The sequence below is a fragment of the Dama dama genome, chromosome 28 (assembly GCF_033118175.1).
Source record: "Dama dama isolate Ldn47 chromosome 28, ASM3311817v1, whole genome shotgun sequence".
Lineage (NCBI taxonomy): Eukaryota > Metazoa > Chordata > Mammalia > Artiodactyla > Cervidae > Dama > Dama dama.
In genome coordinates this window covers 59,808,760-59,825,008 of record NC_083708.1, presented here as the reverse complement: position 1 = coordinate 59,825,008, position 16,249 = coordinate 59,808,760, and the positions used below count along the sequence as shown (strand labels likewise).

At 40.5% G+C, this 16,249-nt stretch overlaps 1 protein-coding gene across 7 annotated transcripts in view; it reads right to left on the bottom strand.

Annotated features, from left to right (window-relative positions):
- RARS2 (arginyl-tRNA synthetase 2, mitochondrial) overlaps window positions 1–16,249 on the bottom strand; it is an 84,112-nt gene that overhangs the window by 24,645 nt on the left and 43,218 nt on the right. For all 7 annotated transcript variants that reach the window (XR_009690938.1, XM_061131571.1, XM_061131570.1 and 4 more), the window contains exons 9-11: window positions 8,748–8,906; window positions 7,551–7,657; window positions 6,281–6,376 (exon numbers count right to left, since the gene is read on the bottom strand). Coding sequence is in view for 6 of the 7 variants with exons in the window: in XM_061131571.1 (XP_060987554.1) it covers window positions 6,281–6,376; window positions 7,551–7,657; window positions 8,748–8,906 (362 nt within the window). In the remaining variant the exon portion in view is untranslated. The remainder of the gene's footprint in view (window positions 1–6,280; window positions 6,377–7,550; window positions 7,658–8,747; window positions 8,907–16,249) is intronic.

Below are 16,249 nucleotides of genomic sequence, written 5' to 3'. Positions count from 1 at the left end.
AAAGTGCTGTGCAAAGATCAAAAATAAATAAAAGCTCTGGGACAAGTAGTAATAATAACTAAATAGCTCCAGGCAAAGTGTTCGCAGGTAAACGCTTTACGATTTGCTAAGCCTTTACTGGAAAGAATCGCCTTCCTGTCACTTTTCCGTGATATGCTTTCCTAGAACATACTTAAAGCAGAGGGGATACAACACCTGAACAGGTGTCTTCTAGGTACTCTTCCAAAGCCTTGGGTCACTCATAAGCAATATTTTCTAAAGTATTTGAAAAATACCATAAATTCTTTTGACTAAAATTCTACTTATCTCTGGTTAAGTATCCAGTTTGCACACAATATGAAATATTAAAAGTAACAAACCCATAAACTATGAAATTTTAAGTAAACATTATTTAAATATTGAACTTACAAGTTACTTTAATTACCTTATGGGGAATATAGTCAATAAGTAAGTAATACCTTGTATGACGACATATTGTATCTAGACTTACCATGGTGATCATTTTGAATATATAGAAAAACAAAATCACTTACATTGCTATGAACTAGGAACTAACAGTGTGATAGGTCAATAATAATTAAAAAACAAACTCACAGAAAAAGAGATTAGATTTGTAGAATTTTAGAGGGAAGGGATGGGGGGGTAGAATTGGGTAATGGTAGTCAAAAGGTATAAACTCACAGGTAAAGGATAAATTTATATGATGTACAAAATGATAAATTCACACTGCCATATTTTACATAATGAAGTTGTTAAGAGTAAATCCTAACAGTTCTTGTCACAAGGAAAAAAATTTTCCTATTTCTTTACTTTTGTTATCTACATGAAATGACGGATGATCACTAAGTCTACTCTGACAAACATTTCATGATGTATATAAGTCATTAGGCTGTACACCTTAAACTTACACAGTGCTATATGCCAATTGTATCTCAGTAAACTGCAAGAAAAAAAATTAAAGATATTTTTGCTTAACACTACATGACGCTGGAAGAATTTTTAAAAGTTCCTAGGTCTTTGAAATGTTGAGTCATCAATATGCCATTTGTACTCATCTCATGCTCCTGATATAATAGAGCATGAATTCTGAATGGAGGCAAAAACTGTCTTGTGAGGGGCCAAAAAAAATTCTTACATATGTATAAAACACGTACGTATGTAATCCAGACAAGTATGTGGTGACAGAATTTCATGAGGGTGGGCACAAAGAAAAATATGGCTAAAAACGCTCTTGAGAAGTGTTACAATAAAAGATGGTTGTAAAACACTGATATAGATTATCCCAAAAATGAAGTCACAAATATACACCTCCATTATATTTTCGTATTTGACCCAAGGACAAAAATGAAGAGAAACTTTTTGATCCAATGAAAAAAAGAGATGAATGTAAGAAAAAGTCCTAGGCTGAGTTTGTAGAATCTGAATTTGAAAGCTGACAGAAATGCCAGGTCACTGAGTTCAGGTCTCGTTCACCACGTAGGGAAGCACGGCCCAGAGAAGTTAAGTGACTGATGATCACGGCCTCAGACCAAACACGCAGAGTCTCAGCCCGTGCTCTTGTCAGTACCGTCCTGTCCTTTCGTCTGTCTGTTATAACAATTCCTTTAACTCACACGCACACACACAGTTTGATTCTATAAGCAAACCATCAGAGGGGCAGAAACAACTGAAATTAGAGCAAGGTGAAAAATCAAACATTTCTACACCTGGCAAAAAGACAGTTATTCTCCCAAAAAAAGTGGAACGTACAGGTATTAAGGTAAATAGACAGAAAAATCTGGACCTAATGATAGGTCTGCAAAAGATATCAGATAAGAATAGTTACAGAGTCTCCATTCTGAGTGGACACATTTCTTTCTTTTTTATTTGAGTCTAGTGGACTTGCAATATTGTATTAGTTTCAGATGTACAGCATAGCAATTCAGTGTTTGTGAAGAATATAGTCCAGATCAGTGGAGAAACAACTCCAGAAAGAATGAAGAGATGGAGCCGAAGCAAAAACAACACCCAGGTGTGGATGTGACTGGTGATAGAAGCAAGGTCCGATGCTGTAAAGAGCAATATTGCATAGGAACCTGGAATGTTAGGTCCATGAATCAAGGCAAATTGGAAGTGGTCAAACAGGAGATGGCAAGACTGAATGTCGACATTTTAGGAATCAGTGAACTAAAATGGACTGGAATGGGTGAATTTAACTCAGATGACCACTGTATCTACTACTGTAGGCAGGAATCCCTTAGAAGAAGTGGAGTAGCCATCATAGTCAACAATAGGGTCCGAAATGCAGTACTTGGATGCAATCTTAAAAACAACAGAAGGTGGGAGGGGGGATCGGGATGGGGAATACGTGTAAATCTATTGCTGATTCATGTCAATGTATGAAAAAACCCACTGAAAAAATAAATAAATAAATTTAAAAAAATAAAATAAAATAGCAGTAATACCTAAAAAAAAAAAAAAAAAAACAAAACACAACAGAATGATCTCTCTTTCCAAGGCAAACCATTCAGTATCACAGTAATCCAAGTCTCTGCCTAGACCAGAAACACTGAAGAAGCTGAAGTTGAATGGTTCTATGAAAACCTACAAGACCGTTTAGAACTAACACCCAAAAAAGATATCCTTTTCTTCTTCAGTTATAGGGGACTGGAATGCAAAAGTAGGAAGTCAAGAAACACCTGGAGTAACAGGGAAATTTGGCCTTGGAGTACGGAATGAAACAGGGCAAAGGCTAACAGAGTTTTGCCAAGAGAACGCACTGGTCATAGCAAACACCCTCTTCCAACAACACAAGAGAAGACTCTACACATGGACATCACCAGATGGTCAACACCAAAATCAGATTGATTATTCAGCCAAAGATGGAGAAGCTCTATACAGTCAGCAAAAACAAGACCAAGAGCTAAGTGTGGCTCAGATCATGATCTCCTTATTGCCAAATTCAGACTTAAATTGAAGAAAGTGGGGAAAACCACTAGACCATTCACGTATGACCTAAATCAAATCTCTTATGGACTATACAGTGGAAGTGAGAAATAGATTTAAGGGACTAGATCTGATAGACAGAGTGCCTGATGAACTATGGACAGAGGTTCGTGACACTGTACAGAAGACAGGGACCAAGACCATCCCCACGGAAAAGAAATGCAAAAAGGCAAAATGGTTGTCTGAGGAGGCCTTACAAATAGCTCTGAAAAGAGAAGCAAAAAGGAAAGATATACCCACTTGAATGCAGAATTCCAAAGAATAGCAAGGAGAGATAAGAAAGCCTTCCTCAGTGATCAATACAAAGAAATAGAGGAAAACAACAGAATGGGAAAGACTAGAGATCTCTTCAAGAAAATTCGAGATACCAAGGGAACGTTTCATGTAAGGATGGGCTCAATAAAGGACAGAAATGGTACAGCCCTAACAGAAGCAGAGATATTAAGAAGAGGTGGCAAGAATACACAGAAGAACTGTACAAAAAAGGTCTTCATGATCCAGATAATCATGATGGTGTGATCACTCACCTAGAGCCAGACATCCTGGAAAGTGAAGTCAAGTGGGCCTTAGGAAGCATCATAATGAACAAAGCTAGTGGAGGTGAAGGAAGTCCAGCTGAGCTATTTCAAATCCTAAAAGCTGATGCTGTGAAAGTGCTGAACTCAATATGCCTGCAAATTTGGAAAACTCAGCAGTGGCCACAGGACTGGAAAAGGTCAGTTTTCATTCCAATCCCAAAGAAAGGCAATGCCAAAGAATGCTCAAACTACCGCACAATTGCACTCATCTCACACGCTAGTGAAGTAATGCTCAAAATTCTCCAAGCCAGGCTTCAACAATACATGAACCGTGAACTTCCAGATGTTCAAGCTGGTTTTAGAAAAGGCAGAGGAACCAGAAACCAAATTGCCAACATCCACTGGATCATCGAAAAAGCAAGAGAGTTCCAGAAAAACATCTATTTCTGCTTTATTGACTATGCCAAAGCCTTTGATTGTGTGGATCACATAAACTGTGGAAAATTCTGAAAGAAATGTGAATACCAAACCACCTGACCTAACTCTTGAGAAATTGGTATGCAGGTCAGGAAGCAATAGTTAGAACTGGACATGAACAGACTGGTTCCAAACAGGAAAAGGAGTATGTCAAGGCTGTATATTGTTACGATGTTTATTTAACTTTTATGCAGAGTACATCATGAGAAATGCTGGGCTGGATGAAGCACAAGTTGAAATCAAGATTGCCGGGAGAAATATCAGTAACCTCAGATACACAGATGACACCACCCTTACGGCAGAAAGTGAAGAGGAACTAAAGAGCCTCTTGATAAAAGAGGAGAGTGAAAAAGTTGGCTTAAAACTCAACATTCAGAAAACAAAGATCATGCCATCTGGCCCCATCACTTCATGGCAAATAGATGGAGAAACAGTGGCAGACTTTATTTTTTTGGGCTTCAAAATCACTGCAGATGGTGACTGCAGCCATGAAATTAAAAGACACTTACTCATTGGAAGAAAAGTTATGACCAACCTAGACAGCTTATTAAAAAGCAAAGACATTACTTTGCCAACAAAGGTTGGTCTAGTCAAGGCTATGGTTTTTCCAGTGGTCATGTATGGATGTGAGAGTTGGACTATAAAGAAAGCTGAGCACAGAAGAATTGATGCTTTTGAACTGTGGTGTTGGAGAAGACTCTTGAGAGTCTCTTGGACTGCAAGGAGATCCAACCAGTCCATCCTAAAGGAAATCAGTCCTGAATATTCATTGGAAATACTGATGCTGAAGCTGAAACTCCAATACTTTGGTCACCTGATGCGAAGAGCTGACTCATTTGATAAGATCCTGATGCTGGGAAAGATTGAGGGTGGGAGGAAAAGGGAATAAGAGGATGAGATGGTTGGATGGCCTCACTGACTCAATGGACATGAATCTGAGTAAACTCCAGGAGTTGATGATGGACAGGGAGGCCTGGTATGCTGCAGTCCATGGGGTCGCAAAGAGCTGGACACGACTGAGCAACTGAACTGAACTGATAGCTTATTACAAGATAACAGATTTAATTCCCTGTTACTTATGAGTAAATACATTTCTTATAACAAACACTCAAAGGTTTATTTAATCTGTCCAGCAATAATTGGCTAGCATTTATTAGAAAAAAAAAGTTTCTACTGTATATCTTTGTATCTAGAAAAAGAATTGTAACTCTTAGATATATAAGTGCCTAAGTCCAATTATATGGAACTGATAAAAGTTGGCATAAAAATTTGGCCTTTGGCATAAAAAAATGCCAAAAAGTAATAGAAAATAATTTTCTAAGGGACAGTGAGATATTGGATGGTGTTTACAGTTGTCTGGGAAAAAAATGATGGTAGTTAACAACAACAACAATGTACCATGACTTTATGCTACAGAAGTGGTTTGTCATCTGAGACTCTAGGATGGGAGACACCGGAACCTCCGTCAGCAGTGCTTGAGTCTGGCTGTGTTTTGCTTGTGTGGCTTTTTTATTGTCCTGTCTTCTCCTTCCTATTAGCTTTATCCCAGAAATAAGGGTGCTTGATAAACTTGTGCTGTCCTTGGTCACTCAGTCACATCTATCCGACTGTTTGCGACCCCATGGACTGTAGCCTGCCAAGCTCCTCTGTCCATGGGGATTCTCCAGGATAGAATACTGGAGTGGGTTGTCATGCCCTCCTCCAGGGGATCTTCCCGACCCAGGGATCAAACCCAGGTCTCCCGCATGGCAGGCAGATTCTTTACCATCTGAGCCACCAGTGAAGACGGATAAAGACTGTTCCTCTTGGAGAGAGATGACAAAATGTAAGCGACATGGCCTACTTCTCCCGTGGCCTATTCTACCACAAATCAGAATGAGGACTGGCGCTTCTGTGCCTGTTAAGATGATCTTTACAGAGCGACAATACCACTGAGCCAACATGAGCTCCTGGTAGCATATACATTCTGGAAATGTGCACATGTAAAATATTTATAGTTGGCAACAAGGCACTTCAATTTTATAGTCTGTAGAAAAGTGTATTCATCGCTGGAAGTCTATGATGTTTAATGATAAACAGTTTTCCACTTACTTTTCTGATGCTATTAAACCTTTCCAGGAACTATAAATGGCAATAAAAATAAACTCAATAAATATATCTTGAGTGATGAAAACAAGAGATTTTAAGAAAGTAGGAATTGAATACAGCTTTGAGAGTGAAATGGTTTCTCTTACATTAATCCTAGAACAAAGAACATGAGATCTTACGTTCTAGCGATGAGCTCCATGTAAGACACGTACCTGGTCACATACAGAGACGTCCCATCACTTCGCATTACAGTACAAACTGCAGAGGGGTCACCGTTCCCTGAAAGATCCACTACAGCAGTGCCTTTTCTAGAAAGTGCAAAAAGGTAATTCTGAAACAACATAATGAATTAAGGCCTTTAACAATACAGTATCTGTAACCTTATCTCTGGCAAACCAGAAGCTATTTTTATTCCTTAGGTAGCAATAAGCAGTATAACCAACAACGAAGAAAAACAGGAGGCAATCTGCACTTGAATAACTATTAAGAGTAGGTATTTGGTTTAATATTTACTTATCATTTTAAATTATGTAGCTTGATGAGGTAACTAAACTCATACTGTTAAACTCATACTTTAACATACTGAGTTGAAAATGAGATTTCAACTACAGTTTAACCATGAAACATGTTCTTCAAATCCAAGTTATTTTAACATTCAATATTGGGTTAGTTTTTAACATGCAAGAGTAACTATGAGTAATAAAATAACCAAATTTTGTTACTGTTTTTCCTGCCCAATCAAAAATTAGAATCTGTATATGGCGATCTAAAAATTTTCATTAAGGACACAATGGAGGATGCTGTGAACCACACCCTCTTGTCTTTCCTAAGAGGATGCTGAGAGAAGCTGCTCGTTGGTGCTATGCAAAATGGTACATCTAAGCAACTGGTTTGCTTCTGTGTTACACACACCTGGGCTCCTATGAAGGAACCACTTCTTTGGCTGACGAGCTCAAAACTAAATCAGGAACCTACGGTAAGCAAAGAGGCGGGATCCCAGTGTGTGCCACATGACGTACTAATATCATTCCTGACTTCCTATTATTTTTTCTGCTCCTGCTTCTTGATTTCCTCATTTTACTCTTTCAAAAGCTTTGGGTTGTTTTATAGCTATTTTCAGAAGCTGTTTTAAACCCTTTAGAACAGGATGGGATCTTTTTAAAGAGGCAGGGTTGAGTATGAAGAGTTCTATTTCCCTATTCCAGTTACACCATTATCAGTTTGTGTGAGCTTAGATCACTTTACACTTTCTGGGCTTGCTTCCTCATATGTGAAGACAAAATAACAGTCTTCCTCCCAAGCTTACCAGGATTCTGCTAAGGCAGCACAAAACAGCCTGTGGGAAACGAGTCTGAACGGCAGAAAGCATGGTAACAATGCCGGGAAGGCTGCACACAGACTGCGGTCTTTACTGAGAGAATACACCAATACTAACTTCCAAGAACACAAAGAACTTTCTAGAGAACAGAAACCTGATCATACAGTGTTTTCTGCAGGAGTCCTTTACTGTCCAGCAACTTCAAGACTTCTTGAGATTTTTCACGATAAAACGATTCTCCTGAATATTCATCAAAGTGTACTCCTAGACGCTAAGAGGGTTCAGAAACAAAAGGAAAAAGAGTTACTTACAAGTCCTATCATCTTACCCTAAGACAAAACAGGATGCTCTACAGTCTGTCACACAGATGGGGAAAACAAGGATTAAATCAAGTCACTCTGGCGCCCCGCCCTTCTCGTGGCCCCCCCCCGTACCAGTCAAGCCCCCAGCAGTGGTACTGTGCTGTCCCGTAGGGGAGCTGCTAGGCACCTGTGGTTATTCAAATGCACGTGAAAGAAAAGTGAATATTTAGTTTCCCAGTCACACTACTCACACCGAAGTGTGAGCCCTTGAAAGCCTCAATGGCCACATGCAGCAGGAGGCCGCCAGGCTGGACAGCACAGGTGTGGGCATTTCCCTGGACAGGCCTGGAAACGTCCTGTCTCCGGCCCTACTCTACGACCGTGGGCCCTGCTCCCGCTGTCCTTCACCTCACCTGGACAGGCCTGGAACACGTCCCGTCTCCGGCCCTACTCTACGACCGTGGGCCCTGCTCCCGCTGTCCTTCACCTCGGTCCTGACTCCAGCCATGTGGGTTCTTTGCTGAAACCCTGCTCAGGCAGCCCACCTGATCCTCCCTCCTCTGTTTCACTTTTCTCCACGCACGCATCACCACTGAACACACTGTCACGTTCTTATTTAATCTGTACTGACTTGAATTTGTTTAATTTGCTGTGTCCATGTTAGAATGTAAAGTCCATGAGAAAAGAATTTATATATGTCTTTTACTAACTGTTATTTCTCCCATTCCCAACATGTTCTTAGATGAACAAATTTATAGCCATCACATATATGCCTAAGGAAGCAAGAGAAGAAACAACGGTTAAGAAAAAGTGAAGGGATGATAGAAGAAAAGAAATGCCAGACTGAAGCGAAGCATCAGGACACCACTTCACATTCAGCCTGTGAAGTTCACTCTAAATTTATTTCGTAGCTCTCACTTTCAGCCCAAAGGACAGCATGTGAGTCCCAGCTATCAGCTCAGTGACAGACAACAGATCTGAGCTTCAGAAGCAGCCTTTGCAGCCAGGAGGCCAGCTAAGCGCTCTGTTACATGAGAGGGCAGCGGGCGAGCGGGGCACCTTGTAGATCCGCATGTACTCGTCAATGCTCAGGTCCCGAAATTTCTGCCACAGTGCAAGTGCTTGCGTGTCGCCGAGTTCCAGTCGCCGGAAGAATTCGTGTGCTGATTTTGCTACGTTCTTATCATCCGCTGCTTCTTTATTAACTTGTACATAAACCTAAAGTTATCATAGTACATTAGATGAAGTACACTACTAGTCACTGTTATCTTCAAAACAGAAAAGAAGAAAACAAAACAATCCTGAGGATTTATTTAAAGGTTACTAAGCGCCCTTCTCACGAGTGTAACCTTTTCTTCTTTTTTTTGCTTTGCACCCTTGGTGAGCCCTACCGACCCCTTCTCAAAATGCATAAAGTGAAAGACACAAGATTATACAATACAGGAAGTAATCACACTGAAATGTAAATGTTCAAAATATTTAAAAATATCTGTGACATAGTAACAGAGGAAAACATTAAATTTCTGATTGAGGTTAATGAAAATAATGTGTGATTTTTTTTATTCTGATCCAAGTTCACATACTGCTAGGTCAAGAATGCCTGGTTTAGACTAAGCTAGCATTTCTTCTTTAAAAAAAAATGTGAAATTATTATTGCTGCGACTTCTCTGAGAAAAGGCTGAAGACAATAGATTAGTTCAATCTGGGAAAGAAAAGGCCAAAGGATGATTTAGCAGTTATTTTAATGAAAACATTTTAAACTCTTCTCTAAATCTGCAAAGACCAGGAAAAAAAAAAAAAAAAAACGAAAACCAAACATGTGATACAGGAAGACCTGTGGGACAGTTAGCTTAATTATACTCCAACTTGGGCTCCCGAGAACCGTGGGAAGCATTCACTTCAGCATGCTTCTGCACGGTCTGTCCTGGCTGGCTCAGCTCTGCCCCAGCCAGTGATGGGAGTGCAGGCGGATGGCTTATTAAGGGCTCTTCCAGTGCTAGGATTTTGTGTTCACAGAATCATCTTCCAGTCTCTAAAATACAAGGTTGATAACTGACATAAAAATATCAACAATAAAAAAAAAATATCAACAATATAGCTCAAGTAATATTGAAGTGATGCATGACGGACGATAAAGATTTTACTTACAAGCTGTAACTCACTTCCAGGGTGAAACATGAGCACTACATTCACTAGCCTCATACTTTTTCCAGCAAGCTATTAAAGTAGCATGATATAAAAAAAAATTGGCAAATAAACTACCAAAAAATATGAGACCTCTAAACCCTTACATCCTCTTAAAATATCATGGTAGCAGCACTCAGGTAGAAAAAGTGGTTTCATTGTGGAGAATACTTTAGGACAACCGTAATGTGGCTCATGGCCTCCCAGGCGGCCCGATGGTAAAGAATCCGCCTGCCGATGCAGGAGATGTAGGTTCGATTCCTGGGTCAGGAAGATTTCCTGGAGAAGTGAAAGGCAACCTGCTCTAGTATTCTTGCTTGGGAAATCCCATGGACAGAGGAACCCGGCGGGTTATAGTCCATGGGGTCGCAGAGACCCCGACATGACTTAGAGACTAAACTACAATGTGGCTTACACCCACTGGATACTACCAACAACAGGAACAGGGTATTAAACATTTACCTCAAGCTAAAAAGTCCTCATCTTTCATAGCTGGCTCAAGTTAATTACTGGGATGGCAAAAGTGAGGAAATAAGTGCTTTCAAATAAAGCCTGTTGTTGTTTAGTCGCTAAGTTGTGTCCAACTCTGAAAAGAGTTAATAACACAGCTGGTCTAGAAACTGCTATCCTTAAAATGTGTTGTCTGCAAGGTTAGCTCTTGGCTGCCATCCGGGGAACTTGAATTTTGAGAATGCTCCTACCAATCTAACCAGCAAGACTGGGTCACAGTGCCTCTAAACTGCTTGTGCGAACAATATGGTTTATGCTAAACATCTGCTTTTCTTCCAAGAGTCTGGAATTTTAGTACCAAGCTACACAGAGGGCGGCTACATAATCAGCCTCCAAACGAGCTTCCCTGGTAGACAACATTTCACACAGGCTGTCACAATTTGTTGTAGGAGGAATTAAATACGTCCTGGGTGACTCTATTAGCAAAGGACTTGGAGACTTGCCCCTGATCCCCTCTGGACTTGCCCCCATCGGCCTTTCCCTTCGCTGGTTTTGTTTGGCATCTTTTTGCTACAACAGATCTTAGCTGTGAGTTCAACCATAGGCTGAGTGCTGTGAATCCTTCTAGTGAATCTTTAACTTGAGGGTGGTTTTGGGAGATCTGATACCTATCATAAAGAATTAATTTCTACATGGTTCTATGAATAAGTCAGTTAGAACACTGGGAAAGAAGATTCTTGGTAAGGTATAGGAAAAAAGAGACCCATTGCAAAATAGTAATCTGCAGACTTCCTGACCTTTGAATGATCTATCCAATGACAACTGCTTAATAGCCCAGCCTGCAGAAGTAAAGGCATACATATATCTATAAATGGCTTGTTATTCACAATTAGTATCTCCACCCTCCCTCTGTCTCTCCGCCCCTCTTCTCTCCACCTCTCTCTCACATACACGTGTGTGGGGTGTGTGTGCGTGCATGCACATTTGTATATTTAGAAGTAAATATACAAAAAAAGCCCCTTATTTTCAGAAGAGGAAAAGTATTAGATTTTTAAAAAAATCTAGGATCCTAAACTCAAACAGTCAAACATTTAAAAATCTAATATACACCCAAAATACTGATAAGAATATTTTAGGAAAAACATCACCAGAATCTTTTTCTCCCTTTCTTAAAATTTAAAATAGAAATAACTAAAACAAAAAGCCATTCCTAATTCATGAAGACAACCTTGGCATTTCAGCAATTTGTAGGGACAAACCAGACATTACTGAGAATCAACTGACACTATCAAACAGAACAATAGAAGAGCCTTAATTAGCATTTAACAACCTGCCTGTAAACATGCTATATAAAACTATTAACATTCATTAGCATGTTAGAAAAGAAATACTTTTTCCTTCAAAGTAAATTTTATACAATGCATTTCTGAAATTACACTTTTCAATATACAGTTACTCTGAATCCACTACCCTCAGAAGGTATGTATTCTGAAGACAGCCCCCTTCTGAGGTTAGATCCAGACTCAAAGGGAATAAAAAGGAAATTGTAAATTTGCATTTGATATGTAACAGTGTGGCTGAATAAAAGTGTTTTTGAGGATGGAGAGGCGATTTTTCTCTTAGGTTACTAGAATGCAAAAGCCAGCGGCATTACTAGCTAAGAGAATAAAATAAATGTCTGAGACTTCCTGAAAGGAGTCTTAATCATTCCTTCTATTTCTAAATGCTGGGACTGCCAAAAAGCATGACATTTTATTTCTAAATTAATTGACTAATTATAATCAGCTCTTGGGATGATCTGCCCAAATGAAAGAAATAAGTGTGAAGAATTAAGTAGCAGATAATGCTCTCACTGCCCGCTCAGTCCTTAAGCTTGATTCTAGAATACAGGAGCCGCATGTGCCCACCTGAACTCCTCGATGCAGGGCTCTAACCCCGCCCCTGCTTATTCTTGTTTTTAAAACTGAAAGTAACTGCTAAGGATGGTGAGCGTAACTTTGACACTAAAGATTCTTTTATCTCATTATCTGCTCTATCTTAAAATGAATTTAATTTTGATCTCATATTTTAGAAAATAACATGTCACAAATTCCTGACTATAATTCAAACAAGCTTTTTTAATGTTTCATGTATTGATCACAAATTTCTCTGGTTGAGACCAATTCCTAATATTAAATGAAATATCAAAGAAATTCAAATTCATGTTACTGTAATTTAATATATCAGTTAATAAAGTCAAAACTTCCTAGGTAAAAAAAGAAATTGTTGGATATAACTAATGTATTAATGACCAAACTTCTCCTCATTAGAGCATCATTAGCAGCATATAACTGGAGAAGGAGATGGCAACCCACTCCAGTATTCTTGCCTAGAGAATCCTGTGGACAGAGTAGCCTGGTGGGCTGCTGTCCATGGGGTTGCACAGTCAGACAGGACTGAAGCGACTTTGCATGCATGCATTGGAGAAGGAAATGGCAACCCACCCCAGTGTTCTTGCCTGGAGAATCCCAGGGACAGAGGAGCCTGGTGGGCTGCCGTCTGTGAGGTCACACAGAGTCAGACACGACTGAAGTTGACTTAGCAGCAGCAGCAGCAGCATATAAACAGCATTTTACCATCCCTTATCTTCTTTTAATGTTTGGAATTTCTGATTTTTATTCTCTGTGTATAATTACATTCATGATATCTTAACACCTCTATCAAAGGGTGACAGTTACTGCCTTGCTGTGGATCGCCATGCACATGCCTAATAAATACTGTTTTCTGCTGAAAAAACTGTTCTTCCCACATTTCAGGGGGTGAGATGATGACTGAGCTCTCACCATGTAGTCTGGCCTTGCTCGGTGTTTCCATTCCTGTTCTAAGGACACCCAGAGAACGATGGGAGGCTATAGTGCTGTCCGAGGGGAAGAGGGTGAGGGAGAAAGCATGTGGCCTTGGGGAAGACAAGTCCTGAGCAATGGTGACGCAGAGGAGCTGCCAGGAGAGAGGGCAGAACTGCGGAGAGTGAGAAGGGCCTGCGGGGGCAGCACAGGCTGGGCAGGCGCTCCCAGGGTCCCCGCTCCTGGAGGCTGGTCTCAGCCTGCGGACCTCAGACCCAGCAGGACCTCCCGGGGCAGTCTGTCACACAAGCAGAGCTGGGCGCCTCCAGGGCATCACAGAGGCTCGGATCCCGGGCCTGTCGGTCAAGAGTAGTGTGGACTGAAGCCAAGCGGAGGTCCCGAGAGCTCCCTCGGGATGAACACAAGAGCCTCTGTGTGACCTGGGAGGTGGGGAATCCCTCACTTGCTGGCTCCCACCACTCTCAAAAGTGATGGTTGGGTTCAGACTCAGGTTTATAATTTAAAAGCTACTTCTTGTAGATGTTATAACAAGTAAAATCCATCTCAATCACAACAATCATTTTCCCTGAAAAAAAGTAATGTGGATTAAACCAACAGATTACGTTTGAATTCAATTCTTTAAACAATATGAACTATTAACTGCATATATAATCTTATATATGTCTAGAATTGAAATAGCATTGATTTACTTTGAGAAATTGTTTTGAGATTCTAAAGTTAGAAAGAAAAAAAACCATGGTCTTGATTTTAAAAAATGGGAGCAAGTAAACATTATCATTTATTAAATTGGTGCTTTGGTCCTGCCCTATCTTCTTTTTATTATTTTGCTACTGATATCGGGAAACTCAGGGTAAAATCTGTTACATATACATTACCTAGTAATACGTTATCTCCAACTTTCTATGTCTTTTCTGTTAAATGCCCATCACTGTGATTACCTCACATCCTTTAGAAAAGGGGCAGGGTGAAAACAATGAAATCCTTTAGGGACCACTCTGCCCTGTACGCGCCGCGCCACTGCTCGGGGGCGTCCCTGGCGTCCAGCGCGAGCACTCGGCGCTCTCCTGGTTGGCGCCCAGCTTTGCTCCCTGATCAGGGAACTAAGATCCCACAAACTGTGTGGCAGGACCAAAGGGGAAAAAAAAAAAAGCCAGTGATAGCGTACAAGGCTAATACACACTGTATTGGCATATTTACCTCTTATGAGAGGCTGCTCATATTTCAGAGGAATCTCTATAGTTCTCAAAATACAGTTAATATGCAACATCAACGAGTGAAGCTCTAAAACCTTCTGTAGCGAAACACAAACAAACAAAAAAGCCACCAAACCAAAAAACCGAAAACAGAAAAAAGTGACTGGGCTCTATGTTCTTAAAGGTACAGAGTTAGCTTTTACAAAGGTCCATTCAAGTAACTTAAATCTAGGAGGAACTCTGAGAAATGACTTTTAAAAATCATTAAAACTGAGTAAATTATGACCCCCATATGTCTACGATTTACATTTAACATTATTAACATTGTAGGAACTATTTCTTTTATGTTAATGGGAAGGCTTTTTGAAAACTATTGCAAAACTTACTACCAATGTTTTCTTTGAATCAATAGTGCGAATTTTAAACAGCAAATATATTATTTAACTCATCAGCCAATTTGGGGGAGGGGAGGAACTATTAAAAGCCACTTCTCTGTTTTGTGAAAAATTAGTAGAACAAATGAAAAGGAAAGGTTTCAAATGTTGGTTAAAAAAAGTCCTAGGTCAATGCACAGCATGGCCAGATGTCCCGGTCAGAGAATGACTCCAGGCGCAGAGAACAACGTTTTAAACAGAGCAAAGCACACGCGTGGGAATGGGGCAGAGCAAGGACTGGATTAAGTATTCTCATCACAGAAAACAAATGCTGAAACTATGAAATGATTTCTAACCTGGCTAAGAAACTGCAACTGCGGGGATACTGGTCAAGGTGCAGATTAGAGGCACCCAAGGCCATGAAATCTGCTCCTGGACGGCCACAGCCAAATTCAAAACAAATGCGCCAGAAGACTCAAAGTGTGAAAGCTGGACTACTAATGGTGCCTGGGGTGCGGCAATTTAACTTTCAAAGAAAGGGAAACACTTAATGAATAATCACAGCCAGTGGGGAGGACTGGCCCAGAAAGGCACTCTGCAGGGCCCGTGGTGGGGTGAGGCATTGCGGCACGCAGAACGCTCTGGAGCAAAGCTGCCCGTGCTGGACTCCTGGGCTTGGCACTCGGGTGCTTCACCAGCAAACTGCAAAATAAGTCAGATTTGGGACAAATGCTAGATAGTGTATCCTGTGATAGTTAGCCCTTCCTTGGAGCTTTACAAAAGGTTTCTTTATGCCATAACTTAAACAGAAGAGGCAAATTCATTCAAGCATTTACTGTAAGGCATGGTGTCTGAGGCTGCAGATAAAAGACCAAGAAGCCAGTTCCTTCCTCTAAAAGAGCTCCATCTGTAACTTGAGAAGGAAAAAAAATGGCTTTGACCAAGGTTCAGGTTTTCTGTTTAGAAACAGGACAAAATCATTAACATTTGCTTACCACTCAAAAAGGGACAAACTTTCTCATTTATATTAAAAGCTGTTGCTGGAGGTAACCTACAGTGACAACTATAATTTTAAAATAAAACTGGGTCTGCAAAAACAGCGCAAAGATAAGATAACCTAGAGTCTGCCATACTAGGCTCTGCATCTCCCTCCATTCAGCAAGGAAAGGAGGAAGAAAGCAGGTAAGTGCTCTCATGGATTGCTGTCTTCCATCACAAACAGCAAGGTGGGTGTGTTTGACTAGCGCTCTTTTGTCTATAAATACTGCTCCTCTAAGAGGCTGTTAGGGCTTCCCAGGTAGTTCAGTGGTAAAGAATCACCTGCCAAGCAGGAGACACAGTTCGATCCGATCCTTGGGTTGGAAAGATCCCCTGGAGAAGGAAAAGACAACCCACTCCAGTAATCTTGCCTAGAAAACCCCACGGGCAGAGCAGTTTGGCAGGTGAGAGGCCATGGGGTCACATAAGAGTCAGACATGACATAGCAACTAAAACACCACCACCATGAAGCTATTAGG